This window comes from Stylophora pistillata, chromosome 7 (assembly GCF_964205215.1).
Source record: "Stylophora pistillata chromosome 7, jaStyPist1.2, whole genome shotgun sequence".
In the NCBI taxonomy this organism is placed as follows: domain Eukaryota; kingdom Metazoa; phylum Cnidaria; class Anthozoa; order Scleractinia; family Pocilloporidae; genus Stylophora; species Stylophora pistillata.
Window position 1 is genome coordinate 28130717 of NC_142525.1, and position 17111 is coordinate 28147827.

A 17111-nucleotide genomic window follows, 5' to 3' on the forward strand; every position below is an offset into this window, starting at 1 on the left:
AACCTAAAAAATTTGGGCGCAACAAGCGAATAACGAGTGGACGAACGTCATCCGGTACCTAATAGTCATCCATCTTGCTTTATCGCGTTCTTTGATTTGTTATAACAGAAACACTTGCGACACCGTCTCATCAATCAGCTGCAAAACTAACTGAACATATCGCCACTAAGACACTGGGGTTTTCCCACGCTTGAAACTGTTTGCGTGTGTTTTCCTTTCATATAAAGTTCTCATTGCTTCCTTGTTTCATCTACATACTTTTGATTGGCAACTTCAAAGGGTTAGGTATAGGTGTCAAGCCACTGCATTTAAATGCACTCTAAAAAGATAAATTTTCATTGTCTTAATTTGTAGTTTCCTGGCTCTTTAGTATTCTTGTTGTTTTAGTCTGGTACTACTGCAACCGACTCGCCGGAGACTCGCAGAGAAATAGTTCTGAAACAGGGCTAGTGTATGGAAGGTTATTTCCACATTGACTCAAACAATACGCTCGAAATATTTAATCACCATACTGAGAGTCCTTGATCCCTTGCAACACTATCTATACACACTGACATTTCCGTACACACGTCCTACGTCATCTATCATTACCTCCAGTCCTCCTGAAGACTATTCTTGTCCCTCCACAAGATACTCGATGAGACCCCGTGCTATCAGAAAAAACACAAGGTTCACACAGGTCCCTCTTCCCAGGAGAAACTTTAGATATACTCTGGATTTCCTTTTCAGGAGAAGGTTCTGTTGCATTCTGCCTTTTGTGAAAAGAAACTGCTACAGCACTCTTCTTTTCCTTTTCAGTAGAAACTACTGGTGACCTCTGTTCTTCCCTTTCAGCAGAAAAAGATGCTGCGTCCTTCCCTTCCATTTCAAAGGAAACCACAGTTGATTTTTGCTCTTCCATTACAGTAGAAATGTCTGTTTCACTCTGCTGTCCTTTCCCTAAAGAAACTAACGGCTTGCATGAGTCTCGTCTAGAAGAAATGATTGGAGTACACTCATCTTCGCGGACGGGAGACGCCACTGTTGTGCACCGCTGAGGGGACAGCTCTGGAATTATTTCATTGGCACTTAGCGTTTCTTCACTGCAAGTCCTATGGAGGTCGGAATATAAATATTCTCTGTCTGGATTGAGCTTCTTTGGAATCGACTTGCGTGGCCGTTTGCGAGGTATTAGGCAATCGGTGCAACGTTTCTCTGCATCACATCCTAACGGATTTACTTTTAAGAAAGACTTAACACTAACAGAGGAAGACTTTTGATTATTTTTGTCTACCTCAGAAAGATCAACAGTTCCAATATCTTTGCTCACAGGGAAATCAAGAGTTTTCAAGGAAGAGGTGGGTGTATTATCAGTTTTGATGCTATCATCTACTTTTCGTTGAAGACGGTCATTGCCGGGTGATGTTTTCTCCGCAAAAAGCTTTGAATTCTTATCAGTATAAAACTCAATCGAGCATTTCTGATCGTTTTTCTCGGACAACACACCAAAGTTACGCCAGCCAAGGGTCTCCAAGTTATTACTGTTCTGCTTCCTGAGGTTAGAATCTGTAAAACAATTTGCACTTAGATCAACTGAAGAGGACAATGTTTCAGAAACTGAGAACAATTCTGCAACAGCCACTGAACTCTTGTAATTGTCTTCAATCTTGTTACGTAACAAGTGACGCAATAGTGACTTGCCTGCTCGATTATGGCCAGCGGCAATCTTGTCACAGCTTAACCAGCATTTCGTATCGGTTTTACCATTGCCGTTTATCAATGTCTTATTATATGACGATTTGTCCTCAAAAACTTCCCTCGCGGCCAACGTTGAGGACAGCGAATTGTAAGCTTGTGAATTCCCTTGAATGATAGGCTCCGTACCAAAATCCAACAACTGAAAAATAATAAGGGTACAAATATGCTTAAAAAGGAATGAATTTTTTAAAGTTGCAGGTCCAGAGTAACAGTCAAGATTGTACAAACATACAACAAAACACAAAAAAATTTTTATCTTAGCAATTAAAATAAAAATGTCTATCAATCTTTACCCACAAAATAGTGAGCATGCATGTACACGAACAATGAAAAACAGTGTGATGGGTTCTAGAGAAGCCAATTAGGTATTACATATTGTAACTGGAACTGATAAAATGACATGCAAAAGAAAAAAATTGTAGCAGAGGCTAGTACATTATGGCAATAGACTCACCTGAGCCCCCTTCACTTTTGTTTCTGACTCTAAATGTTCTTTCAGATCAATATATGATGTCTGGTTGCTTAATTCCCCAAGTCCTTCCGGCTTGCTTCTGATTCTAATTAAAACTGACTGCCAGTTCCTTGTCATCAACTCCACTGTGGAACCTTGTGGATTTTCTGCATTGTTGACACCTGAATCCATTCTTTCATGTGCTAAAAAGTGCACAGCAAGAACTTTTGGCATTTTATCATGGTCATATGCCACACCTCCATACATACTCACAAGATCTTTATCAGTAACGTGCTTATCGCCACACTCACTGGGACTAGTTAAATCCATAATTCTGGAACACAGCAGTGGGAGACTTCACTCCTGCAAGAACCAAATCCGATTATGTCATTCTCAGATAAAACACTACCCTTGACATGTGGATAGAGAAGTTAAGTTTACTGTCAACAAAATAGGGTACCTTCCGGAAAAACTGTCCCATGCCAAAGAGAAACTATGGAAAACTGTTTGTCACTGTAAAGCTTACAAACTGTAGATTCTTAAACTAACAAAAGTTTTAAAAGTTTTGTTCAGGTAGGATATAGACCACTTTCATAAATGGCCGCTGGAGTAATATTCTTTTGTTAAATTTAAATTAGCCTTGCCGACCTGGTTCTCCAGTACAAAATTCAAAAGAATACATATCTCAAGCAAGGCCAGAAGGGCTAATTTAAATTTAAACAAAAGAATATTAATCCAGCAGCCATTTACGAAAGTGGTCAATAAAGAATGGAGGAAGTTTTGAGAGCACGAGAGAAGAACAAGAGAAGTACAATAATTGCTTGAAGTGCAGCCGAGAGTAACTTTAGCTAGCTCTCAAAACTTCTATTGGAAGTGCTCATCCATTTATTCATTCATTCATGTAAACTAGTAGAGGACTCATAACATGACATAGTAGTATAGAAAGTTCTTAAGTCTGTGTGTCAGTTTTGAAAGGAGTAAACATTTAACTCAAAAACCCTCAAAGTATCATCTTTTGTTATGTTTTTCATCAAAGAACTGAGTACCTGTATCTCTTTTCATTTCTCTTGATGCTTGGATATTTCCTTTTTAGTTTGTAAAATGTGGATTTGCAACCTTTGTAGCTTGGTATGTGAATAATTTGTCACTGATACAGGTATGCATATGGGACACATCAATAACCAACATTTGCCAAAGAAAGCTCTGACATGGATCTGAGCCAAACCAAAATAAAGAATTTGGCAGGAGGGGGAGGGGGGGGGGGTCAGTTGTTTCTATTTAGCCAGGATCAGTCACTGAAGACTGACAAATAATACCAGAGTCTTTTAACTCTTTGACTCCTTAGAATGATTTATCTAGTTTCTCCGATCAATATTGGCCCTAAATCACACATTAACAGGGCTGCGGCCTAGCTGTGCCAGGTGGCCCCTGGCACCTTACTCTTGCTCCTGAGTGACTCAGGAATCTTAGTGTTTTCATAAAAAGCATATGCTGGGCACCCTGGATTTTACAGTTTCTGAGCACTGGGCTCCTTTCAATTTTTCTTAGAGTACAGCCTTGATTAAAGTCGTAAGAATAAAGAAAATGATTACCAACTAAAAAAGCTCTTGATTGCTAAACAAATTCTCCTTGAAGCATCTTAGGAATGTATGGAGAATATACAAAATGGTGTAAGGGTGTAAAGGAAAAATACAGTCAACAATTTGACAGAATATCTGTACCACCAGATTTGTTCCATCCACCTAACAAACAACTCGTCCCTTCATGCACTCTTTAGATTATTTTTACTCAAGTTGTCTGACAAAATGTCACTACTGCCACAGACCAGACATAAGTCCTTTTCCATTGCTCTTCAACAGCACCTGCTGAGATTTTTTAAGGAGATGAATTGATTCCTATAAATTTGGTTTTTCCTTGTAAAAACTGAAATTTGTGTTATAAAAATGGAGGGTTCCCATTGTAACAAATGTCCCATTGTCAGAAAAGGAGCCTCTTCCGATAAAGTCATAGTTTCTTGGAAATATATTGTTTAAACCACATTAACTGGTTCCACCCTTTTCAAGTAATTTCAAGTAACTCATAACACAATTGCATCTGTAAACAATATTGTTATATGGCTGTGTCTCAGAAGGACTGGGAACTACCAAATTCACGAATTTGATTGGCTGAAATCAATATTGAAAGTGGTCTAGATTTTCCCATCTAGACCGGCATCTAGACTGGTCTAGAAAAAAAGGTACAAAGAATATAAAAAATTGGCATACAAGACACAGCCATATAATAAACATCTTATTAACTGAGCTAGGTCGGTCTGTATAGGAGAATCTTGACCTCAGTCGCTGGTACAGACCTCACTGCATTCGGTCTCTACTGGCGACCTCGGTCAAGATTCTCCCATACAGACCTCCTGCTCGGTTAATTAATAAGAACTAAATAATACTGAAAGTAATATGAGTATTGCAAGTAGTGTTGATGATGTAAATATGTCAAATAATGAACCTAACGTCAGTGTTGTCAGCAATGTTAATATCATGGTAAAGGTGTAGTGATCAAGAAAAAATATTCTTTCAAAAGAATGAAAGTCACCAATTGTGTTGATTATCCAGACACCTTTATTGCCAAACACCTCAGGAATAACCAGGGTGTTGATGAAGTTTCTTCTATGCAGTTGTTTAATGTAACCAGTGTTGCCCTTTGATGTGGAAAAAAGACCATTCGAATTTACTTTAATGCCTCTCGATATCCCTTTCCTCTTTAAGAATGATTCGGGGAAAGGAATTAACAATAACTCAATATATTCTACCATGAGTTCTCCCGTTGTGGTCGCACAGACATCTTGTTTAATTACGTACTAGATATGCAGGCCAGGGACACGAGTTCAAGTTGTTGTAGCTCAGAGACTCGTGTTTACGAGTACTTGCACCACCATTCGTGATACAGACTTGAAAAACGTTTAAACGCGTTACTTACTGTTCAGCTGTAGCGATGTTTTGGCGGTATGAATCGATCGGCTGTGGCTTGTAACGAGCTAAAATACTACATGACGTTGTTACCGTTCCTTCGACCTAATATGTCCAAGGTCACCAAAGAGATCGTTCTGTCCTTACCTTGTTAAGTCACTCCAGCAAAAAAAAAATTACTCAAGCGTTTAAAATTGTGCTTAGAAGAAGGCAAAAAGCGTGAAATGCCTTTAACTCTCCTCCCTAGTGTTTTAATCAGTGAAGCTTTGTTGGAGTTTTGGCGGGAAAACGATATCAAGCTGGAGACAAGTCACGTGATATCCGGAATAGGTCTCCTCGTGATTTGCCAAATATCATCCATCGATAAGGTCAGAACTTCTCGATTAACCTCTCTTTATAGGGTCATCTTTCCAAGGTCCCACAAGAAAAGGTGTTTTGCATAACAACCGATCTTTGAACTATCGTATTCACCACTGTTCATATCGTGAACTGTCATAATATCTGATTAAGTTGGGAACTTACAACAGACCTTGTTGTTGAGAATGTCAAAACGCCGGAAACACAGCACATGATACGTATTGTGATCTGGAGTGATTTTTTTCCCAGGCATTGATGAGGCCCTGATAGGATAAATTCCGACGAACGACATGGCGTTGAAACACCGATATCAGGGAAATGAAAATGCGACTTCGAGCACGACATTGATGAAATTGCGACAGCGACATCAGAACCTTCGGAAATGGCGACGAGACAAAGTTTGAAATTCAGACGGGCGACATCTATACCCCCACCCTCCCCCCCCCCTCCCCCAACCCCGTCGCATCAGTGAAAATAGGCCCAACTGGAACGAATTATCGCAGGGGAACAATCAATGTCGGGCTAACCACTAAAAGGAGCAATCAATATTCCATCGAATAGATAAATTTAACATCCGAATTTTCCATAGTCGGAAACGCCATTGAAGAGGTTATATCCGTGGTTAATGTGTTGTTGAAAAGTTGCGGACCTCCCATAAAGGGATGTAAGGAAGATTTTCAGATGGAACCTCTTAAAATATCATAAATTTACTTTAATTATACAGACAAACCAGTTTATTTCACAACGATAAACCACCTCGTAATGCAGTAAATGGCTTGAACCCGAGGGTAACATGTGAAAGCCCGAGTGTAGTCCTGAGAAAGACTGTTGTCGGTGGTAGTGACTGACGTTTCGACAACCTGTACGGAAGTCATCATCAGAGTCAAGTGAATACTGAATAGTTGTTGTCAGTAGAATGTTCTTATTTCAGTTCGTGTAAAATGATTGGTCAGTTTTGCCGTGATGTTATTGGCTGTAAGACTCAAGTGGCGTAGGTCGGTCGTGATTGGTCTGTTTAGATCCGTCCGTAAAGTTAGGTCGTTCTGCTCGGTTCGTTTGTAATGTTTAATTTGTTTACGTCATGAATGAGTTGTTTGTATGGAGCCGGTAGTAGTTGACACCTGTTTAGGGGAGTCTGTTCTAAGTTAGTAAATCATCTCTTTAGGAAGGAAGGCTCATAGATTCCAACCCCTGTGCCCAGACCCCTTGGCTACGACCTTGCATCTTGACAATACATGTGAACTTGGCAGTTGTATGAAAATTTCATTTCACTTTATTCTAACTAGGATGCCTAATATATCATAGTTTCACTTCTGTCGGGACGAGTGTGACATTCCCTTCACAATCTCTTTAGGCTTTGAGATATCTTGCATGATGTCTGATGTGATCCTCCACAAAAGTTGCAATAAAGTAATAACTGTGATTGTAGCCCTGTGGAGAGAGAAAAAAATCGTTATTGCATACACAAAAACAACGAAACCTGTTGCCAAAGTAAGATGTCAGATTTTTCCATTTATCTCCACCTAGTCTGCTAATTATAGACATCAAAACATGTGTTAGTACATAGTATACCTCATGCAATCTCAAGGTGACTGGTACATTCTTTGACCTACAAGCCTCAACAAAGTTCTCTGGAAGCAGTTGAGATGGGTAAAACTCATCAGCTACACCCTAAGGGAAAAGAAAAAGAAACAAACACTCAAGAAGCAAATCATAATAATAATAATTTAATATTTATATTGTGCAAATTAACATTGGGATATGATCATGATGCAGACTTTTTCCTTATCCCTTTAATGGCATCAAATTTCTCCTTACAACATCACCCCCGAATCAACTATTAACATCAAGAAAATAGAGGAAATTAGTTTGTAATAGAGGAAATAGGAAATAGAGGAAATTAGTTTGCAAACTGCCTCCTGGTTAGCTCAATGGATAGAGCGCTGGACTGTTGTGCGGGAGGTTGAGGGTTCGAGCCCCAGCCAGACAAACACTAAGGGTCTTAAAATAATTGAGAAGAATTTGCTGCCTTTCTATAACATCAAGAAATGGTTAGATATTCTAGTCTTCTCACATAGGGACAAATAAGTGGAGGTCCTGTCTCCTGCAGGGTTGGGGTAGGAGACGTTAATTTCCCACACACAAGATTACTGTGTGATGGATGTCCTCCCTTGGGTGGGATGGGTGGGTTTACAGAGGGCCATGTGTTAGAAAACCCTTTGCTGGGTTAATCATGTATTTACCCTCTTGAAATAAAGAACATTGTATTGTATTGTTTTGTATTGTATTGAAATGATCACCATCTACAGCAGCTTCTGATTGTTAAACAAATTCTCCTTGTCAGCACCTTAGGGAATGTGTAGAGAACAGTATGAAGAATATGCATACTGATCTTAGGGTGTGGAGGGTCAAGATAGTTGAATATCATTCCTCAGAGTCAGCTAGTAAGACTGACTCTTATTTCAGCATTGTGGTGGGAATTTTAATCCATTGCGTGTTAACTCTGAATAATTCCTTGGGTCTCCACTACAGTTTGTCACCACTGCCTTAAACTTCTGAATGGAGCAAAGCTGTGAGATTTAAGTGTCTTGGTCATGAGCTCAATTCTAATAACTAGCAGGGAGCTAAACGCCAGACATTTTGACCCAGAATCAAGCCTAGGACCATTAGGCCAACCCACCCTTCACAAACATGTTATTCAATAGCCTAAAATAATTTTACATATTGCTCCTCAAAGGGAACATAAAATAAGTATTTCACTTATAATTATTTTCATTTTCAAGTTAGACTGTGAGACCTCCACAAGAAAACTAATTACATGTATCTAAAGTATGCTTCACTTTTTTTAAATCAGTTTATAATCATTTTGGTACCTGATCAATGAGTATGTCTGGTGGGGGACCCTCATAACCTTTCACTAGTTCGGTAGCATCATACTCCTAACAAATATGTGGAATATAAATAAACACATTTATACATTTTATTCAAGATACCTATCAACATTTCAACAACATGGACTCTTAATCTAAAATTGCTTTTAAAACAGGAAATGGTGGATCTTTCCACAAGTCCTAAGGGCTAACTGGTAGTTGTTTAAATGTCAATTAGCCCTGACCCTGGGTTTAATTTTAATCCAGGTTTCTTTATTCCTTTGTTCAAAAGCCTTTTTTGAATAATTACTTCTCTTCTTTTTAGAGCATTCAATAATCAAATTGTAGACAAGAAGAACTATAATGAATTTTCTTTTAAGCTTTCAGATCTGAAATGAAATTTCACATTAACCCTGGATTATGTTTACCCTTTAACCTCCAAGAGTGACCAGCATCTAATTTCTCCTTACAATATCACCCCTGAATCACACATTAAGGTCAGGAGAATAAAGGAAATGATCACCAACTGAAGAAGTTCTTGATTGTTAAACAAATTCTCTTTGTCAGAACCTTACAAAATGTGTAGAGAACAGTATGGAGAATATGCATACTGATGTTAGGGTGTAAAAGGTTAATCCAGCTTTGAACAACCCAGCCCTGGAGCTCAGTGATGGAACCCAGAGGGTTTAAGATTCAAATCCTTTTCAGGGACTCTTCTTTATGTCCCACTCTCACACAACAAACAAATTTGACAACTTTTACCAGGAAAGATACATATTTATAACATAAAGGGTTGTGCAAGTTTTTACAAGTTACATGCTTTGACCCTCAAATTCTAATAAATGGTTAATATCTTGTAAATGAGTGATGAGATTAAACATTTTTTTTATCAGCTAGATGTAGGTGTTCATGAAGTGGACACCAAATTCTCCGTATGAAAAAATTCATGTCGTAATGTAGCACAAGGAAAAGGAAGAATTGTGCAAATTAAAGGGCAAGCCCTGTGATAGCAGAATCCATGGTTACCTTCCATGCTTCCTGGTTGCCTCCCAAATATCCAGTGAAGGCCTTTTGACCCCAAGCACCTTGCACTGGATTGCAGATGGGTGCAAAGGCAGAAACAGACTGTGAAGGTCAATGAGATTCAACAGTAATTCTATTGTTTTGAAATGCTAGCAGGTAAAGCAGGGGTTTCAATAAAAGCCTGCTACCAGCAGTCTATTACTGCCTATAAGACTTCTAATAGCTGTCTGTTGAGGCTGTGTGCAGGTTCTCATGTTAGGGTTTTATGATAGAACCCCTTTTTGCACACAGCTGCTTATTAAACCACAACCCTTTGACTCCCATAAGTGACCACGACATAATTTCTCCCTACATTTATCAACACAATATCAAGCAGACAAGTGTTAAGAAGAAAGAAAAATATTAATTAGGGGATTAAATATTAGTTGATCCAATACCAAATTCTCTGAACCAACATCACACGAATTGTATGGCAGACTGTAAAGAGAATTACCAATGAGATCTTGGGAGCGAAAGGTAAAAGGAAAACGTTTTTGAAACCCCTGGTTAAGTAAGTTAATATTACGTCACAAAAAAAAAATTAGATGTTATTGGCTGCGCAACTAATGCCTTCTCTTTTGCTACCCACTGCATTCAATTTCAATTTCCCAAGAACTTTAAGTATTTCACATTTTGTGACTCACTTGTTTTCCAGCAATTTCTTAATATAACCCAGAACTTTGATGGTCCATGTAAAGAAGCATTAAGAGGATCTTTGACTGTTACTAACACTGAATTGCAGGGAACTGTTGTGGCCTACCTTGTAAAATCCAGGGTTTTTGAGGAAGCATATTAAAGCCCCATGGCCACCCATGCTAAAGTAAGACAGTAAAACAAAGAAGTTGTCACCAAATAAAACATAGCCAAAAATGAAAAAAATTAAAAGTACTTATTATTAAAACAATAAGTAAGGCACAGAGTAATATCCCTTTTGATAAGTCGATTAAAAAACATGAAAAAAGTTTTAAAATTGTTAAGGCATGAGCCAAGGGTATTTTTAAAAATGCAATCTATTCCTCTGAAAGTCACTTTTATTTGATAAAAATGCTGCCTAGAAGAATGTCTGTTTGGCAATAGATAGATAGATCTATAGAAACTTTATTAACATGTCAAAGAACCTTCTAGTTTGGGAGATATCCCATACTAATGTGGGGACACAAAAAAATGATATCTGTTAACTTTTAAATCCCATCTATACACTGTATTTTGGTTTCAATTCCTCAAACTCTCCCCAGGTCCTAAACATACACTCCATTGATTTGGCCCATCCCCAACCACCTTGGAATACTAATTGACTCTCAAAGAGGTATTGGTTTTCCCTGGAATAGAACAGCGTGCAGAAATATACAAAAAGAATAATGATTCAAGTTGTTGGATCATCAGACTGTGAAAATTAAGTATCAAATTAAGTTCACCTGTGGCCAAAAATGGACTGCTTGCCTGACAGAACTGGAAAGTTACTGTCAATCAAAGCTGGAAGCTGCAGTTACAAAAAAATACCCCAATATTTAGCCAAAAGCTTGATGTCTGTGCCCCGACTTGGCTGAGTCTATAATGTTAATATCTCCCTTTTGAAAGCCTGGGCTCGCTGCATTGAGTTCTGATAAACAAAACACATGTTTGTCTGACATTGTTAACTCACTTGCTATGTCTTATAGACCTAAGAATGAGATTGAGAATGAGAATTATTGCTACCTTCACAGCTCCTAAGTACTGCACTAACCTCTTTTGTGATATATGAGTACATTCTGTAGTTTGTTTTCCACTTTTCCTCAGTTGCATCAATGTAAAAGCCAGCACCAGTCCCAAAGTCATAGCTATCATCTTCACCTTCAATGCCACATGCTCCTATGAGAAACAAGAGTTTCATGTTAACTGTCTGCCAACTCTGTACATAAAAAAAAACAAAGTTATCAAAATGAGTATCCTCCTTTCATTCCCATGGTAATTGTTCCTTATAATGTATCTTTCTTTACTCAAATTTACCTTCTTTCCCCACTTATTGCAAAGCTTTTATGAGGCCTAACTCACAAACAAGTTCTCTGAAGCTTGCTCAGCAGAGCCTGCCAATTGTTCAATACATCACTAGAAGTAGAAGTAGACATCTATATTTATACAGGATAGCCCCTTCAGTGTAGTAAACACTGGTATCAACGGGGGTCCTGTTACCCACCCATCCCACCCTAAGGGAGGACATCCATCACACAGTAATCTCATGTGTGGGAAATTAATGTCTCCTGCCCCTAACCCTGCAGGAGACGGGACCTCCATATATTCGTCCCTATCCGAGAAGACTAGAATATCTAATCATTTCTTGATGTTATAGAAAGGTAGTATATTCTTCTCAATTATTTTAAGACCCTGAGTGTTGGTCCGGCCGGGGCTCGAACCCTCGACCTCCCACACAATAGTCCAGCGCTCTATCCATTGAGCTAACTGGGAGGTGGTTAGCTAGGACAGGTTTTTCATTGTTGTCCTGTGCTATTGACTCTGAAATGTTCAACATCATTCTATCTCTACTGAAAACAATCATTTACTTGACTCTGATGATGACTTCCACACAGGTTGTCGAAACGTCAGTCACTACCACCAACAACAGTCCTTCTCAGGACTACACTCACCCGGACGATCAGACTACACCTTCACATCATTCTATCTCATTGTCAAACTAACAAAGAATAAACTTACGTGGGCTTGTGTCAGGAGCCACGATCAGCACACCCAGTTCTGATGCAGTGCGTTGAGCACCAGCCTTTGTGATGAAGTTTTGCTCTGTGCATGTTAGACCTAAATTAACCAAAAGCAAATATGATGCCACAAAGAAAGCAAAATAACATCAAAAGACAATTAAGAGTTCTACCACTTTTATTTTAATTTTGGTTTCTTAAATTATCTAGTAACAAGTCTGGTCCTCTATCTTACTACTAAAACCTGTGTTGATGTGTTTTGTGGTCAAACACAACACATAGACACAACAAATATATGAAATTTATATATCTGAACTGCGGTTATAGAAACATATTTGTGCACAATACTCACAGTAAAGAGCACTATTTATGCAGTAGTGAAAATCAGACCTGAAAAAATTCAGGCCTGTACGGGATTTGAACCACTGTCACCTCTGCAATACTAGTGCAGCGCTCTACCAATTGAGCTAACAAGCCAACTGGGAGCAGGTCATCAAATTAATCCGACATAAACCGGTAAGATGATAAATCAAACACAACGAATACATGAAATTCATATATCTGAACTGCGGTTATAGAAACGCATTTGTGCATGATCCTCGCAGTAAAGAGCACTATGCAATAGTGAAAATCAGACCTGAAAAAATTCAGGCCTGTATGGGATTCAAACCACTGACCTCTGCAATACTGGTGCAGCGCTCTACCAATTGAGCTAACAAGCCAACTGGGAGCAGGTCATCAAATTAATTCGACATAAACCCGTAAGATGATAAATCAAACACAACAAATATACGAAATTCATATATCTGAACTGAGGTTATAGAAATGTATTTACAAATACACAAGTGCGCGATCCTTGCAGTAAAGAGCACTATTTAATTAAGCAAAAGTGAAAATCAGACCTGAAAAAAATTCAGGCCTGTACGGGATTTGAACCATAGAATTAGCTAATAACTACTTTTCTTTATAAACAGGTGATAATAAAGCTTGTGAGCAGCTTACAAGCCAGATGACCCACTCTGCAACAGGTTATCCTAGTTTCAGTAACATGGAGCAACAAGAATGGTACAGCACCTGAGTTAATGGCTTCTCATCCCTGCATGGAATGTCAGACCATAGCAGCATTGCCCCCATTCTCCCTAAGCTCATTCAAGTTCCAGTACTATGTGGCACAAAGAAGCATTGTTTCTCATCCCTTACCTCCCCCTTCTTGCCAGAGATCCGATCCCAGTTTCAGTAGCAAAGGGCAAAAAGGTGCATAGGAATTCATCCCTGAACATGGTGCTAGACCAAGAATAGTTACCCACCAGCATAATTCTAAGTGGGACCTGTCTTGTAATTTCCAGGTCACTCTCCCACCATACATTATAAATAAAGACCATCAACCAAAACTATGAGCACCTGATAGCCAATATAACACTGGGACTTTTTCTTTCTCCGCCTGAGGAGGGACATACACGGCAAATTTCATTTCACACTTCAGTTCTGAACTAAAAAACAAAAATTTTAATTAATGCATCAACAAACTTATTCCATAAGGTCACAAAAACAATATAAACCTACTTGTAACCCTCCACAGCTTTATTTCAATAAAAAAGCAAATTAGCTCAACCATATTATAAGAAATCATTTGTTCACTTTCACACCCACAGCTCATCAAAATGAAACTTCTCCTAACACCGTCAACTTCTAGTAACGCATGCACTCTACTGATTTCCTGGGGAGAATGAAGGATTTAAACAGAGGTTATCACGATTTGGCACCCAAATCTATGGGTCAAAACACAAAGAAATGGATGGCAATCACCAAGGAGAGTTTTTAAAATTGATATTGGGAGCAAAAGAATCATTGTAGGACATTTGTATAACATTTTTTGCTTAGGAGATTTCGAATATTCGGGACGCATGAAATCTGGAACACTGAATTTCCCCACGATGCTAGGGTTACTAAACAGAACAAAATCAAGAAAGATTAAGATTAAGATAAAAAAATTTAAAGAACAAGAACTGCAGACCTTTTGTGCTTGAAAACCTTCTGCAATCCGCCAAAACATTTTGCACTGGATACTTGTTCAAGTGCCATGATGGGTCGCCTAGAAAAGGTTCTGGAGGAAAAGTGCAGAAATTGTGCTACGATAGGAATACCTGAAAAAGAAACCTGACACTTACCAAGTAATAAATAGGTTACATCAGGTAGATCATGTCTTATAAAATCACTAAAGTGAAAAAAAAAAAGTAGTTTAGAAATCTTACCCAGTTTGCGAAATGTGGCTGCGGAGGGTCGCGGAAGAAGCAGTGCCAGATCTCCATCGACTGAAACGGGAAGAACATTCAGGGGTGGGGTGGGGTGTTCGTCATGGCGGTGTGTCGAACAGCTAACATCTATCTAAATCCAGCCTGATCTGTTTGTCGGTATTTTAAAAGATGGAGAGTTTGCCGGGTGTAATGCTTAGCTGAAGAATATCTTACGAGAAGGTTCTCCCAAGGTGTGAGCACTAATTATTAATTAACTAACAGATACTAAATCAGCGAATAACAATATAAAAACGTCTAGCACCTCAATTTTTAAGCGTTAATTTTCAAACCATTGTCATTGCAAAGGTCAACAATTAACACAAGGGATGATTTCAACATTTTTGTGATAGTAACCAAGAGATTTAATCTACCGGCTGGTTAACTAGGGTCTGGTTATATTACGCTTGACGTTCTTTTATTCGAAGTTTCTTTCGTTCGTACTTTTGCAGCAGCACATTACAAGGGTGGCAGCCAAAGGAGTGATCATCCTGGAGAGAAACTTGGAATTTCAGTAATTCCTTAGAGGCTGGTTTAGTTTTTACCCTGCCACTCTTAAGATCTTAATATGAACAGTCATTTTTTTTGGCTTAACTTTGAAATGATTTTAGCTCTGAGAATTTGGTTTTACATCAAACGATGTTCCCTAATATTTTTGTTTTTTCATTTCACCTTTCTGCTTGGAAATGTATTGAAAGTATGAGGAGAATTTTCTTATTTGTCACTCCTGAAAGTTAGAGGTCCGGGCGGGGGGGGGGGGGGACTCTTATATGAAACAGACGGGGATGCTCGTCGTCTCGCTTAGGGGTGTAAATTTTGGATTTTGGTCTCGCTTAGGGTTGTCCTGGGCAAAGCGCCAATATTTTAAGCCGCCAAGGGTTAGGCCTCGTTTAGGGTTCCGCGAAGAAACACAGAATTACGCGAAGAGAAACAGAAGTCAAATTTTCTTTTTAACTTGTTTTGTTTACCGTATTACCTCTGTGATTATTAATCAAAGATTTCTACAAATAGTGGAGAGCATTATAGCGGTCTCTTTTGGGGGTCAAAATTTGCTTAAGCCACGCCCAGATTGGTCTCCTTTAGGGGTCACAGAAAGCTTTAGCCACGCCCAGATGGTCTCCTTTAGCAGTTAAATTCAAAATTTCCGACGGGCATCCCCATCTGTTTCATATGGGAGTCCCCCCCCCCCCGTATAGGTCTTAACATGCGGTGTGGGCGGATGATGATCAAGTACGAAGCGAATCTCCACAGGCAGTCTATCGCGATTGTTGCACCAGAGGTTAAGATCTTTTTCTTTTTTTTTAGACTTTCCCATAATCTAATTAATCGACTGCGGACGTCTTAATGAGCTTACGCAAATGAAACCGCGAGCAAACTTATGGTAAGATAAATCAGGTGAAACTGTGTTTTAACTACAATGAGATACCTTTACACACCACGTTCTGCTGGACGCCCTTTGCGAAAGCAGTGAATTCAAATATAGATATAGTTTAGACTAATAAGACAAATGCAAGGGCAAACGACTACGTTCTGAAAATTGCTGATCAATACTGACGCACTTGTAAAATTTTGCTGTGTTTTCGGGCTTCGTTTGTCCAAAACTTACCAGGATGTAGCCTTTTCAGTACATGGAACTCCAAAAGGTAGGAAAATGAAAGAACTTTGTCGAAACGGCTCCACGAGACTTCAGAATTATCAAACAATTTGTAAAATTTGCTCTTACCATCTTAACTTAACATGACGGTGGTTGAACTTCTAACCCCTATATTCACGAGTGACGAGAATTGCCATACAGGAAGCAAACGGATCTCAGATGTTTGGCGGACAAATCACGTGCGAACTATTATATAGCTTAGTGAAAGTAAAGGTCAAACATAAATGTGGCTGCTCTTGTCTTTAATTTCTACCTGCATTTTAGGAACAATAGCCTAATTAAATAAAAAAAAAATTTACTCATCTAAATCCCACTTCAGGCTTAAAGATAACAACTTATTAATATCACTGATGATATGAAAGAGGACTCAGAGCCGGCAGGGGCAACTCAGCTTACCCCGTCATACTTTATTAGGCTTCCTACCGTAGGGCATTACAAAAAAATAACAGTTTTCATGCCCAAGAGCTTCTCCTTTCGTGTAAATCAATTCAGGGTGTGTTGCTTATCGTGGGTGTTTAATAAAGCCAACTAGTTATGACGACAGCTAATCAGAATAACGGTTAGATATCACGAAAAACGAATTGAAGGATCTTGTCAGAAGGTAGCCAAATGACGATTGGCTTTAAAAGTTTTGCATCTGATTGGCTTAGAAAGTACTGTAAGTTTTCCTGACCAATCACAGAACGTAGTGGAGAAAAACCACAATAATCCCGGAAAACACCAATCGACGCCCAGTTGAAAACTACATCAACAGCTAAAACATTGGAATTTCACCCACCCGACCATTGGATCTTACTTAATTGTTGTTCTCCACAGTTGCAAGAGTTCCCTTGGTTGTGGTAAATTAATCATCTATTACTACAATTACGTATATTTTTTCCTCTAAAAATATTTTTTACGGGCTGCTTTTGTAGAATGTCAATGTTTCCCGCTGGTCTCACCCAGCAAATGAGAGTTTTAAGGGTGCAGTATTAGCCAAGAGGACTGGGGTCCTAGTAGCAGCATTACGTTATGAAATAACGAATAAGTGTCAACAAATCGA

General features: G+C 38.9%; 2 protein-coding genes across 5 annotated transcripts in view; both read right to left on the reverse strand.

Moving 5' to 3' along the window:
* Positions 1-5880, reverse strand: part of LOC111330603 (uncharacterized) — a 6767-nt gene extending 887 nt beyond the window's left edge. Inside the window, exons 1-3 of one of the 2 annotated variants that reach the window (XM_088728944.1) lie at positions 5678-5880; positions 2192-2551; positions 592-1876 (exon numbers count right to left, since the gene is read on the reverse strand). In XM_088728944.1, coding sequence (XP_088585070.1) covers positions 592-1876; positions 2192-2518 — 1612 coding nt within the window. In that variant the 5' untranslated portion in view covers positions 2519-2551; positions 5678-5880. Of the gene's footprint in view, positions 1-591; positions 1877-2191; positions 2552-5158; positions 5652-5677 lie in introns of those variants that run through there. The other variant, XM_022935486.2, reaches the window with a different exon arrangement.
* An 875-nt stretch (positions 5881-6755) lies between these two features.
* LOC111330614 (S-formylglutathione hydrolase) lies at positions 6756-16155 on the reverse strand. Of its 3 annotated transcripts, none has more exons than XM_088727510.1 (11): positions 16022-16155; positions 14139-14268; positions 13526-13614; positions 12126-12224; positions 11161-11285; positions 10853-10917; positions 10198-10252; positions 9402-9500; positions 8379-8444; positions 7078-7176; positions 6756-6936 (listed from the first exon to the last, which is right to left on the reverse strand). In XM_088727510.1, exons 2-11 carry the CDS (start codon positions 14204-14206, stop codon positions 6856-6858), a joined length of 846 nt encoding a protein of 281 aa, XP_088583636.1. In that variant the 5' UTR covers positions 14207-14268; positions 16022-16155; the 3' UTR covers positions 6756-6855. The 3 variants fall into 3 exon arrangements, with proteins under 3 accessions (XP_088583636.1, XP_022791235.1, XP_088583637.1); XM_022935500.2 differs by lacking the exon at positions 16022-16155 and adding an exon at positions 14377-14486; XM_088727511.1 differs by lacking the exon at positions 16022-16155 and adding an exon at positions 14377-14439 and having other exon boundaries at positions 14139-14228.
* Between the last annotated feature and the right edge of the window lie 956 nt (positions 16156-17111).